This window comes from Tenrec ecaudatus, chromosome 2 (assembly GCF_050624435.1).
Source record: "Tenrec ecaudatus isolate mTenEca1 chromosome 2, mTenEca1.hap1, whole genome shotgun sequence".
Lineage (NCBI taxonomy): Eukaryota > Metazoa > Chordata > Mammalia > Afrosoricida > Tenrecidae > Tenrec > Tenrec ecaudatus.
In genome coordinates, this window is record NC_134531.1 from 116,347,792 (window position 1) to 116,373,309 (window position 25,518).

Consider the following 25,518-nt stretch of genomic DNA (forward strand, 5'->3'; position numbering starts at 1 on the left):
TGTTCGCGCATTTGTGATCCGCCTGCGCTTTGTGTCCGGGTTGCAGGTGCGGAGGAGGAAGAGCGACCGAAGAGGAGCTGGCGGCCCGCTGCCGCCCAGGCGCCCCTAGACCCTCCGAAGCTCGGCTTTGCAGCGACAGCAGCAGCACGCGGACGCAGCCACTCGGAAGGCCGGAGGACCTGCAAGCAGCGGCTCCGGACCGGGCAGCCGGGGGCGCCAGCCCCTCATGTTCCGCAGAAAGCGCCAATGTGAGCGGGAGGCGGTGGGGAAAGCCCTCCGCCCCCGCCGAGGGAACTGGGGAAGCCCGCCGCAGCTCCTCCCGCGGGCGGTGGGGATCCCCTCCTCCGTCCCCGCCCCCACCCTCCCACAGCCCTGGTGCAGAGGCGGTTAACCCTCTCCGCGCCACAGCGCAGCGCACCAGCGCTCGCGCCAGCGTCGCGCAGCAGCCTGGATTGGGGGTTTGGGAGCCTGGCGGTGGTGGGCGCTGATCAAGGAGCTGTTCATCCCGTCTTCCCACAGCAACCAAGCTGGGGTGCAGACTTTGGGGAGGTCCCCTGGCCCTACTACCCCAGTGAAGCCATTTGTCAAACTTTTAATCCCCAAAGCCACCCCTCCCACCCCGCTGCAGATGCTTGGCAAGCAGCCTGCAGCCCTCTCTCAGCCGGGCAACGGGGGCGAGGTGGGCGTGGGGCGCGAGAGTGGCTGTTTTGCAGCCCTGGCTTCGTGGGTGCGGAGACAGGAGTCGGCACTGTGCTCGCGCCAGACCCACGGCCTGAGTGGCCCGACGTGCTGCAGTGTCCAGGGCAGGTGATCGGGGATGCGCGGCCGACCGGCACTAGTAGGAGGTGGAGGGGGCACCTTGGGAGCGAAGGGTGCCCACCTCGGCTGTATTGCCTGGGGACTCCCCTCCCCGGGTAATGCTCAGTGGTGCCCCAGGGCAGCAGGCGGAGCCCACACCCTTGCCCTCCACCAGCGGGGCCTGCGCCCCCAGGGGTTTCCTTTTGCAGATGCCCCCCTCCCCAGCGCTCTCCCGCACACGCTCCCCGAAGCCGCGCGCCGCAAACTCAGTCTCGGTCCCCGCAGGTGATGTCATGCCCATTGTTTTGGTGCGCCCGACCAATCGGACTCGCCGCCTGGATTCTACCGGAGCCGGCATGGGCCCTTCCTCGCACCAGCAGCACGCGTCCCCGCTCCCGACCATAACGCATTGCGCAGGGTGCACCACCGCCTGGTCGCCCTGCAGCTTTAACAGCCCGGACATGGAAACCCCATTGCAGTTCCAGCGCGGCTTCTTTCCCGAGCAGCCGCCGCCGCCGCGCGCCGCACACCTGCATTGCCAGCAGCAGCCGCCGCCGAGCCAAGACAAGCCGTGCCCGCCCTTCGCGCCGCTCCCGCCCCAGCCCCACCACCCGCACCTCGCGCACCAGCAGCTCGGCAGCGGCGGGAGCAGCCCGTGCCTCCGGTGCAACAGCTGCGCCTCCTCCGGTGCCCTGGCGGCGGGGGCGGGGGATAACCTGTCCTTGCTGCTCCGCACCTCCTCGCCCGGCGGCGCCTTCCGGACTCGCACCTCCTCTCCGCTGTCGGGGTCGTCGTGCTGCTGCTGCTGCTCGTCGCGCCGGGGCAGCCAGCTCAATGTGAGCGAGCTGACGCCGTCCAGCCATGCCAGTGCGCTCCGGCAGCAGCCCGCGCAGCAGCCCGCGTCCGCCGCCCAGTACCGCCAGTGCCACAGCCTGCAGCCGGCCGCCAGTCCTACGGGCAGCCTGGGCAGCCTGGGCTCCGGGCCGCCGCTCCCGCACCACCACCACCACCACCACCACCACCCGCACCCGGCGCACCACCAGCACCACCAGCCCCAGGCGCGCCGCGAGAGCAACCCCTTCACCGAAATAGCCATGAGCAGCTGCAGGTACAACGGGGGCGTCATGCGCCCGCTCAGCAACTTAAGCTCGTCCCGCCGGAACCTCCACGAGATGGACTCGGAGGCGCAGCCCCTGCAACCGCCTGCGTCCGTCGGGGGAGGCGGCGGCGCGTCCTCCCCGTCTGCAGCCGCCGCCGCCGCCTCGTCCGCAGCCCCAGAGATTGTGGTGTCCAAGCCTGAGCACAACAACTCCAACAACCTGGCGCTCTACGGAGCCGCCGGCGGCGGCGGCAGCACCGGCGGAGGTGGCGGCGGCGGCGGCGGTGGCGGCAGCGGGCATGGCAGCAGCAGTGGCACCAAGTCCAGCAAAAAGAAGAACCAGAACATCGGCTACAAACTGGGCCACCGGCGCGCCCTCTTCGAGAAGCGCAAGCGGCTCAGCGACTACGCGCTCATCTTCGGCATGTTCGGCATCGTGGTCATGGTCATCGAGACCGAGCTGTCGTGGGGCGCCTACGACAAGGTAGGAGCTTCAGCCTGTGCCCACCCTTCCAGGTCCACAGAGCCCTGCACGGGTCGTTTGAGCGGAACGTGGCGGGAACTTACCCTCCCGGGGGCCACCCCTGGACAGTCAGGGGTGCCCAAGGAGTTCGCGGGAGCAGCTTCGTGGCGCACCCGGAGTCTGCAAGGCAACTCCAGACGGGAACCTTTCAAATTTCTTTTTTATGTATTTATTTTCGCCTGGCAGCCCAAGTGATGCAGGCAGATAAGGGTGGCCACCGTGTTCTGGCACATTAAATAAGTGGTCCAGGGACGGGTGGGAGAAGCAACCTCCATTCCTCCATGGTAGTTTGGATTTACTGGGAGGACGCTGTCCACTAACAGCGTTTAGAACTGTACAGTAACTTTTCCTCTTCGGTTCCGCGACCCAGGCAGCGCGGCGCTTCTGTCTGCTGGGGCGGTCCTGGCCGGCAGGCAATGTGCCTTCCAGCCCTACCTCGTCTCCTCTGGCTTCTCCCTGGGGCGAGGTGATATGATGGGGCCCTCTGCTAAGTCCCAGGCTCCCCAGACCCCATCCTGGGTCTCAGGGAGCCCGCCTGACCCCTGGAAGGTGGCTGAGAAACACTTGGTGTCTTCCTGAAAATTGCTTGTCTGACTGTGTTGCAGGCGTCGCTGTATTCCTTAGCTCTGAAATGCCTTATCAGTCTCTCCACGATCATCCTGCTCGGTCTGATCATCGTGTACCACGCCAGGGAAATACAGGTAACTAAGCTTCTGCTGTTTATGAATGACCAAGTCCTGCAGGCAGCCTGGAGAAGCGCTGGGCAGCTGCCGCGTTTTTTCAAGCTTTCATGCGCTTACTTGAGGTTATAGAAGACAAATGTTTTATTTTGGGGAGCAAATTTACAGGCTCTTCAAGATGTTGAAAAGCAACAATGTAGAATGTAAACGTGCAGTCGTTTCTGGGATGTTTTTGTTAAACCTTTTCATCTGTATACAGCCCAGTATTATATTCAGGGTTCAAATTCTCACACATGTAAGACGCACTGGACCCCGCTGGCCCATTCTCTGAACAACGTTGGATTTCCTTAAACCAGACAACAGTAACCTTATTCTGTAAGGCAAATTGTGCCCATCTATGTAATCTTCCATAATGGAGCATAGAGAAGAAAATAAGTTCGTAGTGTTACTACTTTTTATACATAAAGCATGTGAAAGTCTAACCCTTCCCTAGTAATCTAAAAAAAGTATTGTAAATTTAGCATCTACCATGATTTAAAAGATACGTGGCTACCATAATTAATTTGATTTTTATTGCCATTTAATAGAAAAGGCCACTGTCCTTATGTGCTACCTTGTTATGAAAACACATGTTTCCCTTAAGTATAGCTGGGTGCTATTAGATTTGGCTATTGTCAAAAATACCAGAGTTTTCTGTATACAATACCTGGTCATCTGGTCACTTTTCCTGTGCTATGTAGCCTTTTGTCAAAGGAAGACTATGGTTTGTGAATTAGAAACCACTGGCGTTTTATTAAACTACAGAGATAGTGATTTTCTAGCTTAGGACTTACCCACATATGGATTTTCTGATTCTTTTTGAGCGGTTGCTAGACATATAATGGGGTAATTAATCCCTCAAACTTAGCGCTCTTTCCTTTAAGAGTTGCCTTTGAATTTAAGACTAGTCATTTAAATAATTTAGTATAGACTTGCCATTTAAATAATTTAGTACTGATTATATATTAAATTAATTTAAAATTAAATTAATTAACCAACACATACTAAATATGGAAGAAAGTCCATTTTAGTTATTTCTCAAGCAAAATATACACAAACAAGGAAGAAAGGATTACTGTATCTCCAATTTTCAAAAAAACCCCAAACTTTGAAAAGCATGTTTTTGGAGAAGTGGAGTTAGGCGTGAGATTTAGTAAAGGTGGAAATATTCAAAAATAAGTAATAAAACGGCACTTAAAAATGGAAAGCACATTTTTACTTAAAAAATAATCTACATAGGTTCATCTTTAATCTATTATTAGTGATCTGGGGCTTTAGCGATTGTTTGAAAGCTTTTGCAGTGGCCATGGAATGTTGCCAACATTGTGAGTGTACCCTCTCATTTTGACGTGAGTGGTGCACAGTTAGAGCCCAAAAAACCAAAACCGGTCTTCTTGTCCCTTGACTCAGTTTACAGAAGCAGAAGCTAACATTGCAGCAGTGAGCAGCTTGCTACAATCACACGTTAGACAGTGGTAGAGCTGCGACCAGACCTCATCCACTCAGAATACTCTCCGCTGCACTCTGCTACTGATTGCCCAAATACACCAACTACAGGCAATTCTCTGTCCCTCTCTAGATTGAAAAGTTTACAATATGGAGCAAGGTATACTTAAAAGATTTTTCTGGATTCTTCAAATATATATCTCTAAATTATTAATTAACTTAAAAATAACAGTGATTTTTACTGCATCCACTATGGGATGTGAGAACTTGCTGTTCCTGTTTGTTTTAAAATAAATATCAGCTTTCTTATTTCTTCTCTGTTTCTTCTGAAAAGCACACAACTATAAAAATTGTTCACAGGGAAAGTCAGTGCTTAATATTAAGGCTAAAAGTGTCTTTTTGAAAACACCAATTTAAAAAATAGTATTGGGAGGTTGTGTGAAATAAGAGAGATCAGGTTTGCTGGTCAGAAAGAGACAGATAGGACTCCTTAGTCCCCCTTCACGCGTTGAATGGAACCTACCCTCGTGGTAAAAAAAATCAACCATGTAAGATCTGAAGGACAGCAGTTACCCACCGACAAAGTTTAGAGGGGTAGGAAAGAAAGAGGAATGGAAAAGGGGAGAAATTGGAATAGAAATCATGATAGTGCATTGGGAGGAATGCAATGGAGAAGTGTAAATAAAATGCAGATCATTTGTTGAGTTTACCTAACTCATAATACCAGCTTAAAATATAATTATTGGGAAATTTTGAAATTATACATATTAATCTAAGACAGTAGTTCTCAACCTTCCTAATGCCATGACCCTTTAATACAGTTCCTCATTTTGTGGTAACCCGCCCTACCATAAAATTATTTTCATTGCTAGTCATAACTGTAATTTTGCTATTGTTATGAATTAGGTGACCCCTGTGAAAGGGTCGTTGGACCCCCCAAGGGGTTGCGATCCACAGGTTGAAAACTGCTGATCTAAGAGGTGCCATCCAATGTTGATTATGTCCCATAAATTTTTATATCATTTTTGAAATCTTTAAACTCATAGAAGCTAAAAAATATCTTGAATCACATTTTTATAGGCAACTCCATACTTGGGAGAATTCCACTGATTGACTGATTTTGAGGAAAATTTTCTGTTACACAAGTGTATTGATATGTTGATTAGAGCGTGCATAGTATGGGGGGAGAAATTATGGACACAAATTGACTCTCAAAGACAAACAAGTACTGTGATACTGTGTTACTCAGCAATACCACAAAATGTTATTTGCTTCATTAAAAAAGGCCTACTTTCTGTTACCCTTACCACCGTTCAGATAATTTCAAAATAGATGATTGAGTAAAATAGTTTCTTTGGACAGTTTTATCTAGGAGGATTTCTTCCTCAAGTCAATGCTCTAACATCTCATCTGAGATACTTTTGTTACATAAAATGGAGAAGGACCAAATACAAGTGGAAACACTGAGTTAGAATCCAGGATTAAAAAAAAAATTAAGGGGTGGCCCAATTTATCCAAGGATAAATTAATAATAATCCAAATAATCCAAGGGAAGCTTGGAGAAGCCAAGTGCACAGGCTCTGGATCTATGCGTGACAAATGATGAAAGGTCTCTTTTTTTACTTATTGATGTCCCTGCTGCAGCTGTATTTCTTTCATGATATATTTTAAGCTAATAAGTGTTTATCAGTTTACCGTACGGAATTCTGAATGTATTTGTAAGCATTGAAAGGAAGAACTAAATGCAAATACCCCGATGCCGTTCAGAACATGTCCTTGGATTGAGCATGTAGTTTTTCTCTCCATTTTTAGCCTGTTGAGCTGATTTGATAGAGCTAGCTAGTCTGTGTATCAAAAGCAAAACAAAACAAACAAAAAAGCCCAAACCCAAAAGGGCCTGGAATCCCACTGCATTCAGGAAACATAAAGGTTACAGCCAGTGCTCTGGCTTTCTGGCCACTGCAATTGCTTAACGGAGCCAGAGGGGGCCCCGACCTTTCCGTGAGAACCTTGGAAAGTAAGTCATTGTGACCTTTTGCAAAATGTTTGTCTGAACTTGGGAAAAATAAGATAGTTCAGGGGAGTCATGGACGGAAGTGCTTGAATTAAAATGGTGTGATGGGAAGCTTTTAAAAATCCCATCTCAGTACATTGTTTTAGGGTTGGGTGTCATTTTTCAGTACCACAGACAGCTCAGTGTCTTGGTTCATTTCACTAATTATTTTTGTCTACCCAGCCCCAAGTGAAGTCACCGTTTTGCCCCGCTTGTTGTTAAAGTATCTATTTGAAATCCGTTCTAGTGGAGGAAATGATCTGTTAAGAACACGCTAGCAGGGCCACCATGAGTCGGAATCGGCTCAGTGACAGTTAGTTGTCTACAGAGATGTTAGACTTTTTCAAATAGGTTTTTGACTTTGTTTCTATTATCGTTTAGCAAACCCCCCAATACATAAGTGAATGAGTGACAAAACAGACACACTTTAGAAAGTACACCTGAGTTATGACCTTTTAACTAAGGAACAACACTGTAAAGCAGTGCTGTCCAGGCCATTTCAGCTCCTATTGACCCACATGCATGACATCACAGAAAATATACTGTGCTCCATAGAGTTTTAAGTAGTGCATTTTCACAGAAGGAAATCTTCAGCACTTTCTTTCAAAGAACTTCAAAGTAGACATGAACTTCCAGCTTTGTCTGTTATCAGCCAAATCTGTTAGTTGTTTGCACCACCTGAGAACTCCAGAAATACCGTGGGGACTGTTTTTATATAACTGGAAAGGTCACTTGATACTTAGTGAAAAGCTCCTCGCTTAAAATCTCCGAGTGAAATTATAGGAAAACAGAGATGCATGATTTCCTGTGAGTTTTCTTTCCATTTTACCTCCCCTCCCTGCTCAAACCACAGGGCTGCAATAATCACAAGACAGAGTTGAGATGCTCTACAATCTGCAGCAATAGAAAATGTGAACATAGATTCCATATTATCTGTTCCAAATAGTTTGTTGTGGACCCTATTTTATTTAAAGGAGCTATTTATTACTTCGAACTAAGCCAACCTGGGATCCGGTGTTGGGAAAGAAAGCCCCTTGGGCTTTTTGTTGATCTTTCTGTTCTTATGTAACAAGGAAGGACGACAAATATGATCCTTGGGCATTGGTGAAAAAATTTTGTTTGTTTCTGTTTTTGTAATAGAATAATTATGTAATAAATAGCACTGGAGGAAACACTCTAATTTTTCTTTAAGATCCTTTTTAATGACTCCAATTGTTGCTGCTTCTCCTTCAAGGTAGCATTTCAGAGGTGGACTATCCAGATCTAAAACAGAAAGACACAAAATAAAACTTCTCTTCCCTTGTGCATCAAGATCACCCAGATGAGGTGGATGGTCTGTGGGCAGGGCCTTAGTGTCCCAGAAAATTTCTGGGACATTGCACACCCACTTAGTTGGATCTGTGGCTTGCCGGGTGAAGACGGGGAAGGGACACTCACTTTCCACAACCAAGGGAAACAAGTGGCAGCTTCCAGACTTTGCAGAAAACACCATGTGGACCGGTTATTCTAATGATATAAAGCTCAAGCTCCGTGCCATGGCATTGGTTCCTGCTATGGCGACCCTCCAGGAGAGAGTAGTACTGTTCCTGTGAGTTTCTGAGACTGGAGGTCTTTAAGGAAGGCGAAAACCTCACCTTTCTGCTGTCTAATTAAGGCATTGGAGCCCTGTGCTCAGTGATTACAGTGCTCAGCTACTAACCAAGACATCAGCGGTGTGAGCTCACCACCAGGTTGGCTTCATAAGGAAGCTGTGTGGCAGTCTACTTCTACTTACCCAAAGGGTGCAGCCAGGAAGACCCACTGGGCAGTTCTACTCTATGAAGGTCTCTGTCAGTGGGTATCTACTCAAAGGCACCCTACGACAGGATTCACACATACCCCGTGTTGTATTTTTTAATCTATCTGGGAATTTTCTCTTCATTCGCACGTAGAGAGTGATCTCAATCTTCTTCAATGGCTGCATTACTTTTCCCTTTGACGGATATATTGTAGTTTACACGTTCAGCCTCAGGTGGCTGCTGAGAGTTGCCCAGTGCTAATAGCCGACAGGCAATTTTCATTGTCCATTTGCTTTTTGCTATTTTAAACAATCTTTAAAGAACAACCTTCTCTATTTGTTTTAATCTACTAATTGAGTATACTGAAGGAGCCCTGGTAGTGCAGTAGTCAAAGTATGTTCCTGCTTAACCAGAAGATTGGCAGTTCGAACCCACCAGCTGCTCCGTGGGCGAAGGAACTGGCAATCTGCTTCGGTAAAGATTACAGTCCGGGAAACCCTGTGGTTCCGTTCTTCTGCCCATAGGGATCCTATGAGTCAATTACGACTCAAAGACCACAACAACAAGGACAACATGTATTGAATATGTACATGTGGTACATTTCCAGCACCCCATGTGACCCAGCCTGCTGAATCACATGCCATCTGCAACATACACCAGAAGGTATTTCCCAGTAGGTTGTCAGAGTCTGCATTTCTGTTCGTCCTTTGTAAGGCCACAGGGCATGACATTGTCAACCCTGAGTCCTGTGAAATGGAGTTTAATTTTCTTGGGCTTTTTGAAAGGCTAAAAAGTTAACCCTATTCCTGAAATTTTCTTTTTGGATGAAAGGGACCCAGGGTCAAAGTTTATGACTACATAGGCTTAGATGTATCTGTTTTATAATATCTAGCCAAACATCATCTAAATCTGCTGGCAAAATAAAATATCATTGCAACTATATGAACAGGAGCAGTTATTTGCCAAATTTTCTTTTTACAAAAATTAAAAGGAGATTAGTGGAGATGAAGGTGGTTACCCGAATAGATGGAATGCTTTTCGATTGGGGTTTAGGTCTCTGCTATATGGTAGATAAGTTAGGGGTACAACTTGACAGTCACTCTTCCAAAACACAGTGAGGTGGAAAAATTGTTGCCTGGATCTCCCCGTTGTGTGGTGTGAAGCTCAACCTCTACATCGGTTGTAATGAGATTCTTCGCGTAGACACTGTAGTAACAAAATCACTCGGGACACTTTTTCTCCGCCTGCCTCTGTAAAGATCTCTGCATTATTCATTGCTGTGACGCTCAATAAAGTGATCCCGGTGTGTTTACAGAGCAGCCTCACAGATGAATGACGAGTGGAACTTTAGGTTTACCACAAATGGGTTGGCTTGAGCTTCCAACCTGTTTCTGGGCCACGTTTTGTGCGGCTTGGAGAGAAGGCCATGACTGGCGGTGCTCACCACCACCAGCGTGGCAGGTCGGCCCGCGGGAGCCTACACTGATTTCATTTCAGGAGCGTCGCCCGTGGTCAGGAGGTAAAGTGGTTTTGTGGAAGTTTTTAGAAAGACGTTGGGCTCATTGTTTAATCAAATGAGATCAAGCCAGCTTGGCCCATGAAAGGCGAGAGTGATGCTGGAAGAGGTTGGAGGGAGTGCAGGTGTTGACGGGTCTTGACACACTTGGGGCTTCAGGAAGTTTGTGAGGAAATTCCATTACCTTTATTTCCCCACCAATGTTTTGCAGCCCCATGTATGTTGTAGGTGGTGTAGTGGTGATGCATTGGGCTTTGAACCGCATGGTCAGCAGTTCAAAACCACCAGCAGCTCTTCAGGAGAAAGACTGAACTTTCTACTCCTGTAAAGAATCACAGTCTTGGTCATCCTCAGGGAGTCGCTAGGAGTCAGCATTGGCTCAATGGCAGTGAGCATATTGTAAGAACCTTTGTATTTTGCCACGTGCAGTGAGGAAGTCATTGCAGGGTTTGAAGTGGCGGAGAGTTGTGGTCTGAGGAGAATGAGAGGCGACGGTGGTGTGACGCGGGTGGCAGCAGTGGCAATGAGGAGAACGCTCTGACTGCACACGGATGTTGGAGGTAGAACGAACTTACAGGTGACTTGGAAGCAACAGGTGAGGGCAAAAGATGATGCAAGGGTCACCCCTGGAGTCCTTGTGTACATCATGCTGAGTGGGTGCAGACTCAAGTTGAAGGGTACGATGCGAGCTCTATTTTGCCATAAACCATAAACCCGGGTTGTCGGATCAATTCTGCCCGCAGGGACCCCGTGTGTGTCAGAGTGGAACCTGTCATGTGTAGGGCTTTCAGTGATGGAGTTTTTGGCAGCAGGTTACCAGAGCTTTCTTTGGAAGTGCCTCTGCATAGTCTGGATCCTCGAAACTTTTGGTTAACTCCCATGAGCATTAAATCTTCGCACCAGCCAGGGCCTCCCACTTGGGGCATCACACCTGTGAGATACTTGTGACTGTATGAGGAAAGGTCTGTACTGGAAATTTCGATTTGAAATTCACCAACCTAGAAGTTCTTTCAACCCACAGAAAAGCATACAGTCGTTGAGAGAGGGGAGAAATAGAAGAGCTAAGGCAAAGTTGAGCAGCTTTCTGATACCCAGAGGCTGAACAAACCAGGAGATAAAGACAAGCTTGAGGAGGCTGAGAGAGAAAAGTGTTTTAAGGAGGGCACAGGACAAAGTGTCGAGGCAGTCGGTGTCTGTCAATCTGAAATGGAAAGGTGCCTTTTGGATTTGGCAAGTTGAAGGTCATTGGTAACCTTGATGAATAAGTGGAATGGGAGACAGATGATAGATACACTATAACGTCAAGTGCCCCCAAACACATGGCCTCCCCTTTCACACCTACAGAAGGCAAACAGTTGAAGGACAAACTGTGTCCCCCGTTGACTCCGTCACAGCGGAAACATTTGAACAGTGGGTAGATCCTTGAGGGAGCCCTGTTAGTGAAGTGGTTTAGCCTTCTGCTGCCAACCACAAGGCCAGTGAGTTGAATTCACCAGGGGCTCCGTGCGAGAAACGTGCACCAACCTGCTTCTGTACAGATTGACAGCCTTGGAGACCCTGTGGGTCAGTTCTATGTTGCGCAGTTCTGTTCTGAACTGTGAGTCAGCATTGACTTGAGAGTAAAGGTTTTGGCTTGGTTAGATCAATTTCAGTGACCAGTTGGGTAAATTGTACTGGTTCATTCGAATATCTCTGATCAGATTTTATACCTCCTTAATCATTTTCTTTTGGACTTTGTTTGCTTGAACGCCCTTCCATGCCCTTCAAGTAAGGTCAGCAATGTACCCCAGACCTCCTTACATTAAAAAAAAAACAATGAAAAAAAACCAATGTCATCACACTGACTTTTATTAGTCAAATGGTCAGTGTGTCACAAAAACTGTTGGCAAGTTATACTTCTCCATTTTTTAACTTGCAAACTTGTCATTGAACAGAATCGATGACTTCCATTTATTAACTTTTATTAGCTACATCTTGGTTTCATTTCACCTTGTCAGAATGGCTTGGATCACAATCCGGCCATTTGTTTGCTAAACAGTTGTTTAGATTTGGGAAGTCCTGTCTATAGACTGTCCATTAGGTTGGCAAGACCCAGAGCTTCAGATCAGTGCTAAACTCTACCTGAAACACACAAGTCACAAGTCAACCTTAGCGGTTCGGATCCAGGTTATCATCCCCATCGTGGACACGGCAAACTCTTCTTTGTGCTAGCTGTAAGTTTGAAAAGTGAGTGTCTGGAGCCGATGCCCAGAGATTGCTTGCGCTCCACTCCAAAGGTGAAGGAGCCAGGGGCAGAGCTCCGAAGGGGGTACTATCGTGTTGCGAGTCATCTGTGCACCTGCTGTCTTTGGCGCATCCTTTCGAGTAAGAACAAGTCTACAAATGCTGACCTACCAGAGAGCACACGTCTCTATGCAGTGTGTCTATGAGACTGTCACGAGCAATTGTCAGGCTGCTTGCTGAAACCCGCCAGTCTTGTGTAACCTGCAATCTCCTGCTCTACCAATCTGTTCATCGTGTCCAGGAAGAAAACAAAACTGATTTGTTTCTAATTTTAAGTATTGTGAATTAAGCTCCATGGTCTGATGTCTTTTTTCCTTAAGATTTTTTTCCCCTTCAGATTATAAAACTAGTAACAATTCACGTTAAAAAGCCATGATGTTTAAAAAAAAAACAACCTGTGAACACGGGAAATTAGTAAGACTAACAGTAGTCTACTGCATAGGTTCCCAAATTTATTTGCCCATTACCCCCTTTGGGGGAAAAAAAATTCCAGTATGCCCCTGGCATTAAAAAACGTTTGTACTATAACTCATAATTCAGGAGAAAGTGTTGGTATCTGGATCATTCCAGCACCCTTCAGGGGCATGCCACTCACTTTGGGACACACTGGATCCTGCTTCCCATAGAGAATTATTACTTGGGTGATCATGTATTCATAGATATAGAAAGAGGGGGGTGTGGCATTTGCCATACATCAATATAAAGAGATTCTGTGGGTTTTTTTTATGTTACTTTTCATGCAACATGATTTCCCATGCCATTTAGCTTCAATTCTTACATTATATAAATGCAATCAATTCAGTTATTTTCCTTCCTTTGTACACTTAATAAAAATTAAAAATAGCCAATCTAAAATTTATAATGAGTAAACTTGCAGATGAATGTTTGTGAGCGCCTCGAATGATTTCCTAAGGCTAACTTGCCCAGAGGGAAATTAGCTTGATGTTATTCAAGACAACTGAGAGTTTTTCCAAAACGTTCTTCTAAAAGTTTGTATGACTCTTTTCACCTTGAGGCGCTTCCTAACTACTTTGTTCAGTGACTGCTGTGCTTATTTTCGGGAGTGTGTAGGTCTAATTTACCGGTCAGTGCTCTTAGTCTGTTTTTATTTGTAAGTCTGGAAATGTACTCATCTCTAGCCTCATCTGTAGTCTCCTACGTTCTTTGACATCTTCATGATACTAGTTTTGAATATGGGTGAAACCAGGTTTGTGAAAAGATATCCCAGTTTTGGCTTTAGTCATTACCAGACCAGACTCACTGCCGGCAAGTTGATGCCAAGCCATAGCGACTCTAGGATTTTGAGGATGTAAATCTTTTTGGAAGCAGACACCTTCACCTGTCTTCTGTGAATGGCTGAACTTGAGGTTAGTCGTGTCCACGCTTACCCAGGAGAGCCAAATGTGAAGGCAGGAGTGGAGGATCATTGGATTCCCAAATGTCCCTTTTTGATATGGGAAACTGTGAGAAACACACTTTCTGAATTTTTTCTCTTAGTATCTGGCTGAGCACAGCAGGCAGACTCTCCTTGGGTTGTTTATTGTCTTTGCGGTGTGGCCTCAGGTTTTGTGCACTGCCCCTGGAGCCAGGCGGTCTGGGCTCACACCCAGCCCTGCCGCTAATTAGCTGTGTGATCTTGGACTAGTTCCTCAACCTCTGCACTTCAGCTTCCTTTCTGTTAAATGGGGACCAGTGAGTACCCCTCTCTTCTGGTTATTGACAGGATGAAGTGAACTAACATATATATCAAGCACATGAAACACCGCCTAGCATGTGGCGAGGACTCTACTTGACAGCGACTCATTCTTATTCTTAGCTATTTTGGTGTGTGCTGGGTGGTGGCGGGGTGGGGGTTGGCGAATGGAACCCATCTTCTCTAGGCTTGGGGAAGCAGCGAATTTTTTCCCTCCCTTTCTTAAAAAAACAAAACACCAGTCTTATGAAAAGGGAAAGGACATAAAAAGGGGGTGGGGTGGGCATTCCAATCAAGTTCATTAGTTTATAGATTACACTTATCTAGGAAATGTGAGTGTGCCTGTGTGCACTCTTCAAAATGAAACTATCTCCCTCTAGTAAGAACTGAAATCCCCATGGTTAGCGTCTATTCTGACTCATAGCGACCCCCAGGGGACAATCAATTTCCACTTTTAACCCAACTTGTTTGGCTTCTTCCTGTGGGCAAGTTGGCTATCTGAAACACTAAGTGAGGGTTTAGGCCTAGATCTCAGGGCAGGAAGTTAGGCCTCACGAACTGTAATGTTATGGATATGATTTATTATCAATATGGCCATCCCCACCTGTGGTAAGCCTACCTTAGACCTGGCTGCGTGCTGTAAGCAAGATCAGTTCTGAGCATCCTTAACTCCTTCAGGCATCCCCATCACAGCTGGTGGCATCATTGTCGCTAATTAGGGCCCTGGTGACCAAAAGAGTTAAGCGAGGCACTCTGAAAAGTAAACAAAGGAATCATTTGGATAATGGAAAATTCTGGTATGAACCCCTTGCCGGCCAGGTAAAATGTAGGAAGCAGAGGCACACATATAAAGGGCTTTAATTTGGAGCATGTGGGTCCCTGTTCATTGTTAGTCTACACCGTATTTTTAAGTCTTTTTTTTTTTTTGCTTTTTTGGGTGCTACTTTTTTCTCTGGAATGAGTTCACCTCTGTGAGAGTCTTATTCATTACACCACCACCGGCTTGGCCTTGCCGAGAGAACTCCAGTAGCATTTTGGCCTGTAAATGTGACAAGTGACATTTTAAAGTACGCTTGGTGTGTAGTGATTGGACTCACTTTTTCCCAGAAAGCTTTGCATCATCTGTTTCATCTCAAGTAGTTATTAATTAAATCTACATGATGTCAGTATGGCTTTGGACAGCATGTTATTGTTGGAGGACTTTAGACTTTTTCTTTCAAATGTACAAGACATGTTGGGATTCAGACATTGTAAAATTGGAATTATGTAAATAATACTCTGAATCAATAATGTGTCCATTGATTATTTCAATATTTTAAATTAATTTCCCCTCATTATGTCCTTATTTGTAAGGGTTATCAGTAGGTATTAAGAGATGGTGTTGCTTATGGGTATTTGACTGATGAGATAAGGTATGGAGGCTTGATTGTTTGGTCACAGAGCTTGTCTTGCATTAGCTAGCTTCATTATAACCTTCATCGCTCTAAAAATTTCTGTGTCGTGTGTATAGATTCCTTGTGATAAAAATGTACTGAGTATTTGAGAGAAGGCGGTAAGTAGCATGATATTCTTTTCATACGCTTGCCATTAGATTTTTTTGTTTTACTTTTTTTTTTAGAATCAGTCTATGGTGATTAAAAAACTCGAGGACTAATCTTTAAACTTTGATTTTTATACTCAATGACTAAGGGGAAATTCTCTCCGAGCATTAGACTCATTTTCTTGGGCACATGTTATTTAAAATATTGAAAAATAATGAGTAAGCTCAGTATCAAAGTGGCAGGCATCTTCTATGACACAAAATGGTGACTCGGGTTTCTAAACGTTACCTTATGCTTTTTCAAATATACATACATAGGTACGTATGTAGTGCCGCCATAGGGGACAGCCATATACACATATAGACATAAGTATGTGCATATTTGAAAAAGCATAATATATTAAACTACTTCTACACATATACTCAAAAAAAGCTATTGATCGAAAATTTTAGTGTTTGTATACTTAGCTATTTTTCACTGCCACTGGGTTGATTCTGACCCATAGTGACTATGTCGTCTTAATTAATGTTCTCGGTTTTACCTCTGGTGCTGTAGTGGTTAAGCTTTGTGCTGAAATCCGAAAGACCACAAGATAGGCAGGTCACTACCACCAGCTCCTCCGAGGGAGAAAGGTGAGGTTTGCTATGTCGGTAAAGGGTTCTTACCTTGGAATTTCACAGAGGCATCTCTGCCTTGTCCTACAGGGTTGCCTTGAGTTGGGTTTAAGTCGATGGCAGTGATCCCTGCCCTCCCGCCCCGAGTTTATTGTATCTCTGTGTTCTCATATCCATTGCAGTGGTACACTGAACTCATAGAGAAGATTCATGATGAAAGGGTTTATTAAGGAAGTACAAGTTGTAATTCCAGTGATAAATGCTCACAGAAGAGTGGCTTATCAGAACATGTGACAAAGTTCTGTCAGGTCTTCTAAGAAGTGCCTTAAGGGCTTAGCCCTCCTCTGTAAGCCTCAACCCAAGGTTACTTATGCGAGTTCCCTGGGTCAGCAAGCTCAACTTGCCGAATTAAGCGTCCAGAGGCACCTCACTCCACAAGCCAGCCTCCCGCACACACGGCTTAGCCTTTCTTTCTCCATGGGGTGGGAAAGCCACCATTCTGATCTGCCCTATAGAGTCCCCTAGTGATGTCCACAGGCCCTTGCCTCACCTAACAGTCTTCTTTAATAGTCCAGTTTTCCATGCCCATCTGCTTGACCATACAGCCAGGCCAGTAAAAGTCCAAACCCATGGGCTTTCACCATTGTCCAATTCTGCCATCACGCTAGGAAAACAGCCTGCAGCTCAGCCCATTGAGCTGGCCTGTTATTATCTGCTCCATTTGATGCATTTCCATCTGCTGGTCTCCATGCACAAGCTTTCCACATCGGCTATCGTTCACGTGCCCTGGGACTGCCAACTCTGTACCTAACAACCCTCTGCTGGTCAGCACAAAGTTGTTCGTAGGGCAGTGCCCATGTGGCAGTAGGCTCTGGAAGCCTCTAAGGTAGTTCCTGGGTATGGTGTGAATTAGAGACTTAAAGAATTCACGGCCCCTGCAGTGACCTTATAGGAGAGAATAGGATTTCCCCTTGGGTTTTCCAAGAGATTACATATCTTTATGGGAGCAGACCCTCTTTCTCCTGAAGAGTGGCTGGTGGGTTTGAACTGCTGACCTTGATGGTAGCAGCTCAATGCATAAGACACTGTGCCACCAGGGCTCCTTGCATGTGGTGATGGAGTAGCTGAAACTAAAAGCCTTGGCATTTAGATCTGCCGTTGGCCAGTTGGGGTTTGGGCATGTCCTCCCACACTGGTGGAAAGCGTTCTGACATTGAAGAGCATGCCTTCCTCTCTTCCTTTTAAAGTGATTGTAGCTTCAGATATGTTTCTTAGGCTAAAGACTTTATTTGTTTAGAGCTTTACCTTACTGATTGAACTTGTGGGTAATGCTGCAAATTTTAATTCTGTTGTTGAAATTGTTATTGAATAAAAATTCACTTTTTGCCCCATTAGTATTTTTGTCAAGAAGCTGAATATTTTTCTCATCTGTCAATGTCAAGCAGAACATGTACTAGAAATACATTTGGGAAAACTTAAAAAAAATAGTGACACAGAGATAAGTATCTAATGTATTTGTTTTCTTTTGAAGGGGAAACCAACTTTGCATGCAGAGATTAAAGCTATTATTTTCTCTGATGATTTGGAAACCACTGGCTCATACAGTTTTATATAATTCTTTAGAAGGCTCACCCTTTTGCATGGTCTCCAATCTCCCCTCCCCCTGTCGCTCTCCCCACAGTGCAAAGCATATCTATTTTTCACAGTGTTCCTTTGGACAGCTCTACCTACGGTGCAGTTGTTCGGTTTGGGCTGCAGGAAGTGTCCGTTGGGTGCTCCTCCTGTTGGAGATGAGGATTCAGCCCACTCGCTGGCATGTTCACTGTGGCACTTTGATCTGTGTACACAGATTGCTGAAGTGACAGCGATTTAGAAATAATCCATCCATCAAGTGCGTCTCATTGCCGTTTCATAGCACTAGCCACAGAGGGAAGGGGGACATGTGTCTGGGACTCGGTCCTTCAAGCCCACATCAGGTTCTATGCGGATCTCATACAGAGCAATTGCAGAGAAAAAATTGCACCCAAATACAGAATTTTACCTGGCACAAGAAGCATATCTGCACCGTTGTACAGGAGCAGTGGGGCAGAGCCATGAGGTTCGTGGAATGAAGGCGGGGAGGAAGAACCCATTTTTAAGACCTGAAAGGAGATGCGTTGCTCCCTGAGAGGAGTCTCTGGGTGGTGCAAACAGTTAACAAGTTTGGCTAGTGGCTGGAGAGTTGATGGTTCAAGTCTAGCCAGAGATACATCAGAAAAAAAGGCCTGGCAATTTACTGGCAAAACAAACAAACAAGCATCCCCGAAATCCTGTGGTGCACAGTTCTATTTTGATGCCCATGGGGTTACCATGAGTCAGGGTCGCTCCACAGAGTGGTTTCTGTTGATCGATAGAGCCAAAGGAAAACGAGAAAGATACGGTGATTGGTTGGGTGGAAGAGATGGGTTTAGCTCAGTGGTTCTCAACCTTCCTAATACTGTGACCCTTTAATGCAGTTCCTCATGGTGTGGTGACCCCCAACCGTAACATTATCGTTGCTACTTCATCACTGTCATTTTGCTACTGTTATGAATCGGGCGACCTCTGTGAAAGGGTCATTTGACTCCCAAAGGGGTCGCGACCCACAGGTGGAGGACTCTGAATGATTTTAATTTGCTCACATTTCTCCTCTCCTGGTGTGGCTGATGACCAGTAGATACACCAGTGTACATTCACAGTGGAGTCCAAGCAGGTGAGGCTGTTTACCGCTTTTTACAAGACACAGGGTGGGGAAATTCTAACGCAGTGCTACAAATCTTGCTCTCTTTGCGATCAACCTCAGCGGGCTTTGAAGAATGAGCTCATTGACTTTGTTTTAAATTCGCCTGTGGCTCCTCCTCTGAAGCAGCCATCCCAGAGTTCCTGAGGCCCCCACTGGCTGTGTTTACGTAACTGTCTGTCTTTCAGCCTCCCCAGCCTTATTTTCACTTGGGAATGTTCTGGGGAAACACACTGTGTTTTGAGACTGCTAACCACGTCAGGATTCCCGATCTGCCTCTGAGCCGGAGGGACATGTGGAGGATATGTAATGATCTCTAATACCCTTGGGCTCATCACAGTCCTGGGGGAAGGACAAATAGGCATAAACATCACATTTTCTGGTCCGGGTAGGTAGTATCTGGCAGTTACATTCTTGTCCCTGTCGAACGGTCAGCCACTGAAGTCAGAGAAACCCTCCCTCAGAGGCGATTGGTGGTGACTGGCTGCCCAGGCTCGGTCCAGCAGGGTGTGGGTGCAACTGGAAAGTGTAGACTCCCTGAGGATCATGTGGGAGGAGAGATCGTGATACAGACCTTCCATGTAGAGAGCCTCGCGTGCGAATAGGAAGCCACCCTGGAGGAAGCTAAGAACTCCAGCTTTGTCTGCATGCAGACAGACTGGGGTCAGAACTGGCTTCACGTCTATGACTGTGAGAAGCTTTTACCTCTAGCAGCCTCGTGTCCTTGATCTACAAAATGGAGATGATATTTTTCCTGATTCATGAGATTATTTTGCAGATTCAGTAAAATGGTGTTTAGGAAGAATCTTAGGTTCTCAATAAATATGAAGTCCTATTATTCTTCCTTAATTTATACTATGAAGTGCATACTGCAATCACAGGAGGGAAGCAGCACGTAGGACAATCTCAAGGAAGGGAAAAGGGGTTATGATGTATTGCATCTCAAGAAACCAAGTTCATGGAGTCCTTGGACAGCACAACAATTATGCGCTTGCCTGCTAACGAGCAGTCCAAACCCATGCATTGGCGCCTCAGAAGAAAGGGCTGGTGATTCTTTCCCCAAAGTTGAAAACTTTACAGAGCAGTTCCATTCTGCATGCGTGGGGCCACCACGACTCAGAACCAAGTCAATGGCAGATGGTAAGCTGACTCAAGTTCTGGAATGCAGCAGTTAGAGCAGGCAAATACTTGGCTAACTGGAGCAGGATTGGTAAACTAAAGTCCACAGGTCAAACACAGCCTGCAGGTTTTCACAAACAAATCTTTATTGGAGCACCAGTCCATTCGTTTTCTGCAAATTGTACACTGCTACTTTCCTGTTGAAATGGAAGAGTTGAACAGTGGTGACAGGGAATGCATGCCTTACAAAATACACATGATAATTTACTCTGTGGCCCTGTGTACACCTTGTTTACTGGCACCTGAGTTAGAGACCAGACCTGGATGGTCAACAAATGCATGGAGAATCATACACGACAATATTTCTACTTTTGGATCAGATGTTACTTTATTAATTTGTAAGTTTAGTGCCAGTCTTTGCTCCTGTTCAGTTTTTACTTTCTTTTTATTATTATTATTTTAAAGACTTTTATTGGGGGCTCTAACATCTCATCACAAGCCATACATTCCTCCAGTGTGTCAGGCTTATTTGCACATGTGCCACCATCATCATTTTCAAAGCATTCTCTTCCCACTTGAGTCCCTGTTATCAGCGCCCCATTAGTTATTTTACTCTTTGCTCTAATTTTTTTTTAGCACCTTAAGGTGTGTGGTTGGCAGAGGCTCCGGTAGACCTCCTTGCAGCTGGGAAGGCAGGGTTTGTGTGACTACAAAGCCAGCTGTGGCTGTGGCCCCAGGACTAAGCCACCCTTGTAGGATCTTGGATTTCTGGGCTCAAGGTGAAATTGCATATTTCAATTAGATTTACCTGTGAGTCGACTGGCTGTGATAGAAATATCTTTGGGGAGAGCATGGATTGGAGCCTGAGAGTTCTGAGTCTCTGCAGAGCCGAGTAAGGAGAAATGGTCTTGCTTGACCCTCAACCCCCAGAGTCTCAGGAGAGTTGGGTAGGATGGCTGTTTACAGTGTTTCATGACAGGGCTTCAGTGAGGACGTATGGAGGACTTGTTCTTTTATATTTTGAAGGAAATGTTTTATCACCGACTGGTTCTCTAAGTCCTTGTTTTATCCCGCAAAAAGTTGCAAATTGAGCTGGCACACAGCAACGAGTGCTTTCTAGAATTCTGGCTATATGTACAATTTATTAATTGGTGTACCCACTGTTCCCAAGTGGTTAAAGTAGCGAGCCCCAAGGATGTAGATTTTATGCGTTGGACTGCGAGCCACATGGTTGGCAGTTCAAAACCACCAGGAGCTCCTCGGAAGAAAGACCGGGCTTTCTACTCCCATGCACAATGACTGTCTAAGAAACCCACGGCGGGCTGCTATGAGTCAGCACTGACTCGATGGCAGTGGGTTTGGTTGGGGATTGAGTGGTCAAAGTAGTAGTTCATTGTGGGTACCATGACCTCCCTTTCCAGCTGCCTATGCGTAAGTCCCCTTGGAAGCTGGACATATCCGCACCCTCACCTCCTTCCTGTCTTCCGCTATTTGCTCTCTTAGCGTAGGGCATTACTGTCCACCTGGACGAATAATAGTGTTATCTTACCCCTCTCCCCTGCCAGCCCCTTAAGTTCAGTAACAGTCACCCTATTTCCTTAGTGTCCTTTGAAGAATCTGGATGACATTTACATTTATTTAGCATTTTGTATTGATAATTTATATGCTAATACAGTCTATGACATACATTCGGTGTCATATTATTGTTGTGAGGTAGTGACACCATGTGACAGACTCGAAGCACCTCAAAGGGTTCTCTTGGCTGTAATCTTTAGGAAACCAGGCTCCAGATCTTTCCCCGCGGAGCCCCTGGGTGTGTTTCTGCCGCCAGCCTCTCAGCTAGCCACTGAACCCTTGATGTAGTCCTGCCGATTCCGATTCAAAGTGAGCTCCCAGGAAAGAGGGACACGGTTCTTGTGGATTTCTGAGGGTGCAAGTCTGCGTGGGAGAGAAAGCCTCATCTCTCTCCCACAGAGCACCTGGCGGGTTTGCACCCTGACCAGGAAGTTAGCAGCTCAACATGTAATCCACTACTTCACCAGGGCCCCTCTTGTGTCAGCAGGGCGCATTTGTAATATAATAAAATATATATTATACATCACAGCAATATAATCCATAAAATATGAGGGAGTTTACCAAAGGTCCTGGAAAAAGGGAATTAAAAGATAATGGACAATTTTTATGAACTTTTTGAAGACTCCTCAGATAATATATAATTTATAAAATGTATTAAATTAAAGCACAGTAAATGTGGTACATATATTAATTACATTTTCCTCTATTTATGTCCTTTTTTAAACTATGGTTCTTTAAACCAGTTCTTTGCCTTTAGTCTTTTCATAAGTAACAATAGCCATAAAGTGATGGGCAATTGGATGCGTGTTCTGATGCACTGATGTAAAACTGTAAGTCACCAACGTCCCCCCTACAGTCATCTCTGTGGAACATGAGGGTTTCTGTCTGAATTGGTACCCTTGCCATTTGTAATGTCTGTAATGTCATCTTCTGGCCCCTATCCCCCCGCATCTTTCTACCGGCCCACCCTCCATCTTACTGCAAGAATGTTCCAAACCCAAATCTAATCCTGACACCACTATTTTAAAATAATTGACTCACTCTGGTGTTGTATGTGTGTGTGTATGATACTTCTCAACTTAAGTACCTCACAAGATCCCTATATGTGACCCCCTACCCCCGATCCTGCATCTCATCCGCATTCTTTCCCACGGGACATAGCTCTGCTCCAGCAGTACTGAATGACCAGTACTGGGACCCTCACCTTACGGGGCCTCTCTGTGCCTGGAATGCCTTTCCCCCCTTGCTTGCCCCTGTCCTGCTGGTACATTAAAATTTATCTTAAGAACCATTTCGCCCACACAACCTTCCACGAGCAATGCCACCACCCAGTTTAACCTAGCTGCCAATGATAGTTAGGTTTGATGTCACCTTGTGTGGACCAGGATTCTCTATGATAAAAGCTAACCTAGGGTGGTCAACTCCAGATGGGATCTTCTGTGGAACAGCCAAGTAGTTCATCTGGCCTCAGGTTTGCTACCGGGGAGGGAGGGTGGCCTCCTCAGTGTAAATTGGTTGGAAGTTGGCTGACTTCTGTTGCTGGATGTGGATCCTGCAACTGGTTCCTCACCCTTCCGCTTATTGCCTGCTGCTCCCAGGAGTCACCGCTCACCTTGATTCACTGGACCAATCTCAGATGCATTGAGCGGGGCATCCACTAGTCTCAGGTCTTCCTGCTCTAGCTTCCTGTTTCCTGTCCCTCGCCCTTACAACTGTAAGAGTCAGGAAAAGCCTTCAGCTTACATCTGATCCATGAACTTGCCCTGGGCTGGATTTACCCACTTCTACAACTGCATGCACCACTCCTTAATATAAATCTTGGTTTATGTACTTACACCTTCAAGCTGCACTGGTTTTGCTTTTCTTGAAAACCACTCAATGTACTGCCCTCCTTTTTGTTTGTTTGTTTTGTTTTGTTTCAGCCTACCTTTTTTAAGACAGTGAAACAAAAAAGCTCTGAAGTGAAATGAAATTCGATTCAAATCCAAGTTTCCCAAACATTTTACCAATAGCCTCTGACAGCCTTGGGTTTGGGTTCTCAAGTGCTTTCTGTAAGAGTTACATTGAGCTTATGTTTTAACACAATGCCTGACAGACAGCAGAATCCATCACATTGTAGCATTAGCTTGATTTTGTCTTATTCGCCATCAATAAGCTTTGTAATGATGCCTTATTGGAGATGAGGATCGTGGGATTTTTGTTCGCTTTCATGAGCAGTTTGGGAAGGTCGTGAGAGTGGCAGAGAGTGACGTGCACTTCTGTAAAGATGTACCATTGTGTAAACCCTAGGGGGCAGTTCTACTGTGTCCATGGGGTTGCTGGGAGCTGGGATCGTTGGCGAGCACTCCTGGGGCTCTGGGAATGAAGGCCATTATTGCAGCAGGCTTTTCCAGACTGGATCGGTCCTTCATTGCCATTTTCCAAGGGCAGGGTTTCACTTGGCTCTGCTGTATGTTCCTAGGATCGAGCAGCCCAGTGGACAGACTGTCATAAGGGCATCCAGGCTTCACACGGCTTGTTGGGATTTCTATGATAACAAACAGTTCCTGTTTCTTTATCTGTCAATTGAGGACAGCTATATCCACTCCTACTTCTCAGCTTACTGAAGGATAACTGAAAATGTATAGAAGATCATCTTTCTCAGATAGGTGGAATGTCAAACTACTATACTAATGAGAGTTTAATTAATGTGCCTTTTCTCAGCAGAAAGCCTTTCTATTCTAGTACATTTTTCTACCATGATATTCTGTCTCAGAAAAGAAATTTAGCTCCCACAGTTTTTTAAGGCTGACTATGAATTCCTTCAACTAGATATTAAAGCGAGTAAAGTTATAGTCAGATGTCAGTGGGAAATTAGAGCGGGACATTGGTTTCTATTCTTTATAGCTTTCCCAAAGAGAAAGATTGTGCAGTAGCATGTACGAATTGGCTGAGGATGCAAACTAAATCTACCCAATTGCAATGACTCTGTGTTTATTAAACATTAACCTAAGTGTGGGATGGTATGCAGATTAAGGGACTCTGATAGGTAACCAAGTAGCCTGAGTGCTTAGTGGGCTAAGCATGGGAGACTAACTGAAAGAGTGGTGGTTTGAACCTGCCAATTGCCAGGGGACAAGGAGGAGGCTGTCTGCTTCTAATCTTAAACCATAGGGAGCAGTTCTTCTCTGTCCTTGGGGGTCACTGTGAGTTGGGACAGTTGGTGTGGGGTCAGGTGCACCTCAGTCCTCAAAGTAACATCCTTGCTTTTCAATGCTTTAAAATGGTCTTGTGCAGGAGATGCGCCCAATACAATACTTGTTTGTTCTCTTGACTGCTGCTTCCATGAACATTGGTACAGATCCAAGCAAAACGAGATCCTTGACAGCCTCAACCCCCTGGGCCATTGTGAGCAACCTCCGCTAGTCTGAGACAAGCGGCATGCTGTAGTTGAAGCTGTTTTACGGAGCGACTACTCACGGTGCTGTAGGAGTCAGTCTATCAACGTTTGCTCCACCGCCTTCTCTTTGCTTGCTTTGTGCCCCTTCTGCCTTGACCATTTCCCCACCCCATTCACCAAACTGCAGACCAGGCTGGCACCTATTTTTTGATCAGATTCCTTCCAAGGAGTAATGATAAGGCTTATGAATCTGGAGATGATACTTGCCAGAGGATGGCTGATGGTGACCCTAGTAAGGTGAATGCTCTCTCCTGCACATGATTTCTCCTATATTTTAATCAGGCTTCAGAAGTAAGCTTTCAAAGAGACTACAGTTGTTAACAACAAAAATTTGCATATGTTTCCCTTTATTATCCATCTGCAGAGCACCCCTTGCTCTCGGTGTCTGTTAAGACAGCCCCTGTATAAAAGGTAACCATCCTGGCGTCCGCGATATCTAACTCCCAAGTCTCTTGTCTCTGCCGATCCTTTCTGTCACAGTCCGCGGGACGTTTGCCAAATCAAGTCACCGGTTTCGTGTCGTGAATGTTCCCCAGCTTGAACCTCAGTCAGGGTGTTCAGTGC

The 25,518-nt window shown here is 45.9% G+C and overlaps 1 protein-coding gene across 1 annotated transcript in view; it reads left to right on the forward strand.

Moving 5' to 3' along the window:
- The first annotated feature begins 226 nt into the window (after positions 1-226).
- Positions 227-25,518, forward strand: part of KCNN2 (potassium calcium-activated channel subfamily N member 2) — a 202,240-nt gene continuing 176,948 nt past the window's right edge. The window contains exons 1-3 of the mRNA XM_075543082.1: positions 227-248; positions 1,084-2,381; positions 3,026-3,121. Of these exons, the coding sequence (XP_075399197.1) occupies positions 227-248; positions 1,084-2,381; positions 3,026-3,121 (1,416 nt within the window). The remainder of the gene's footprint in view (positions 249-1,083; positions 2,382-3,025; positions 3,122-25,518) is intronic.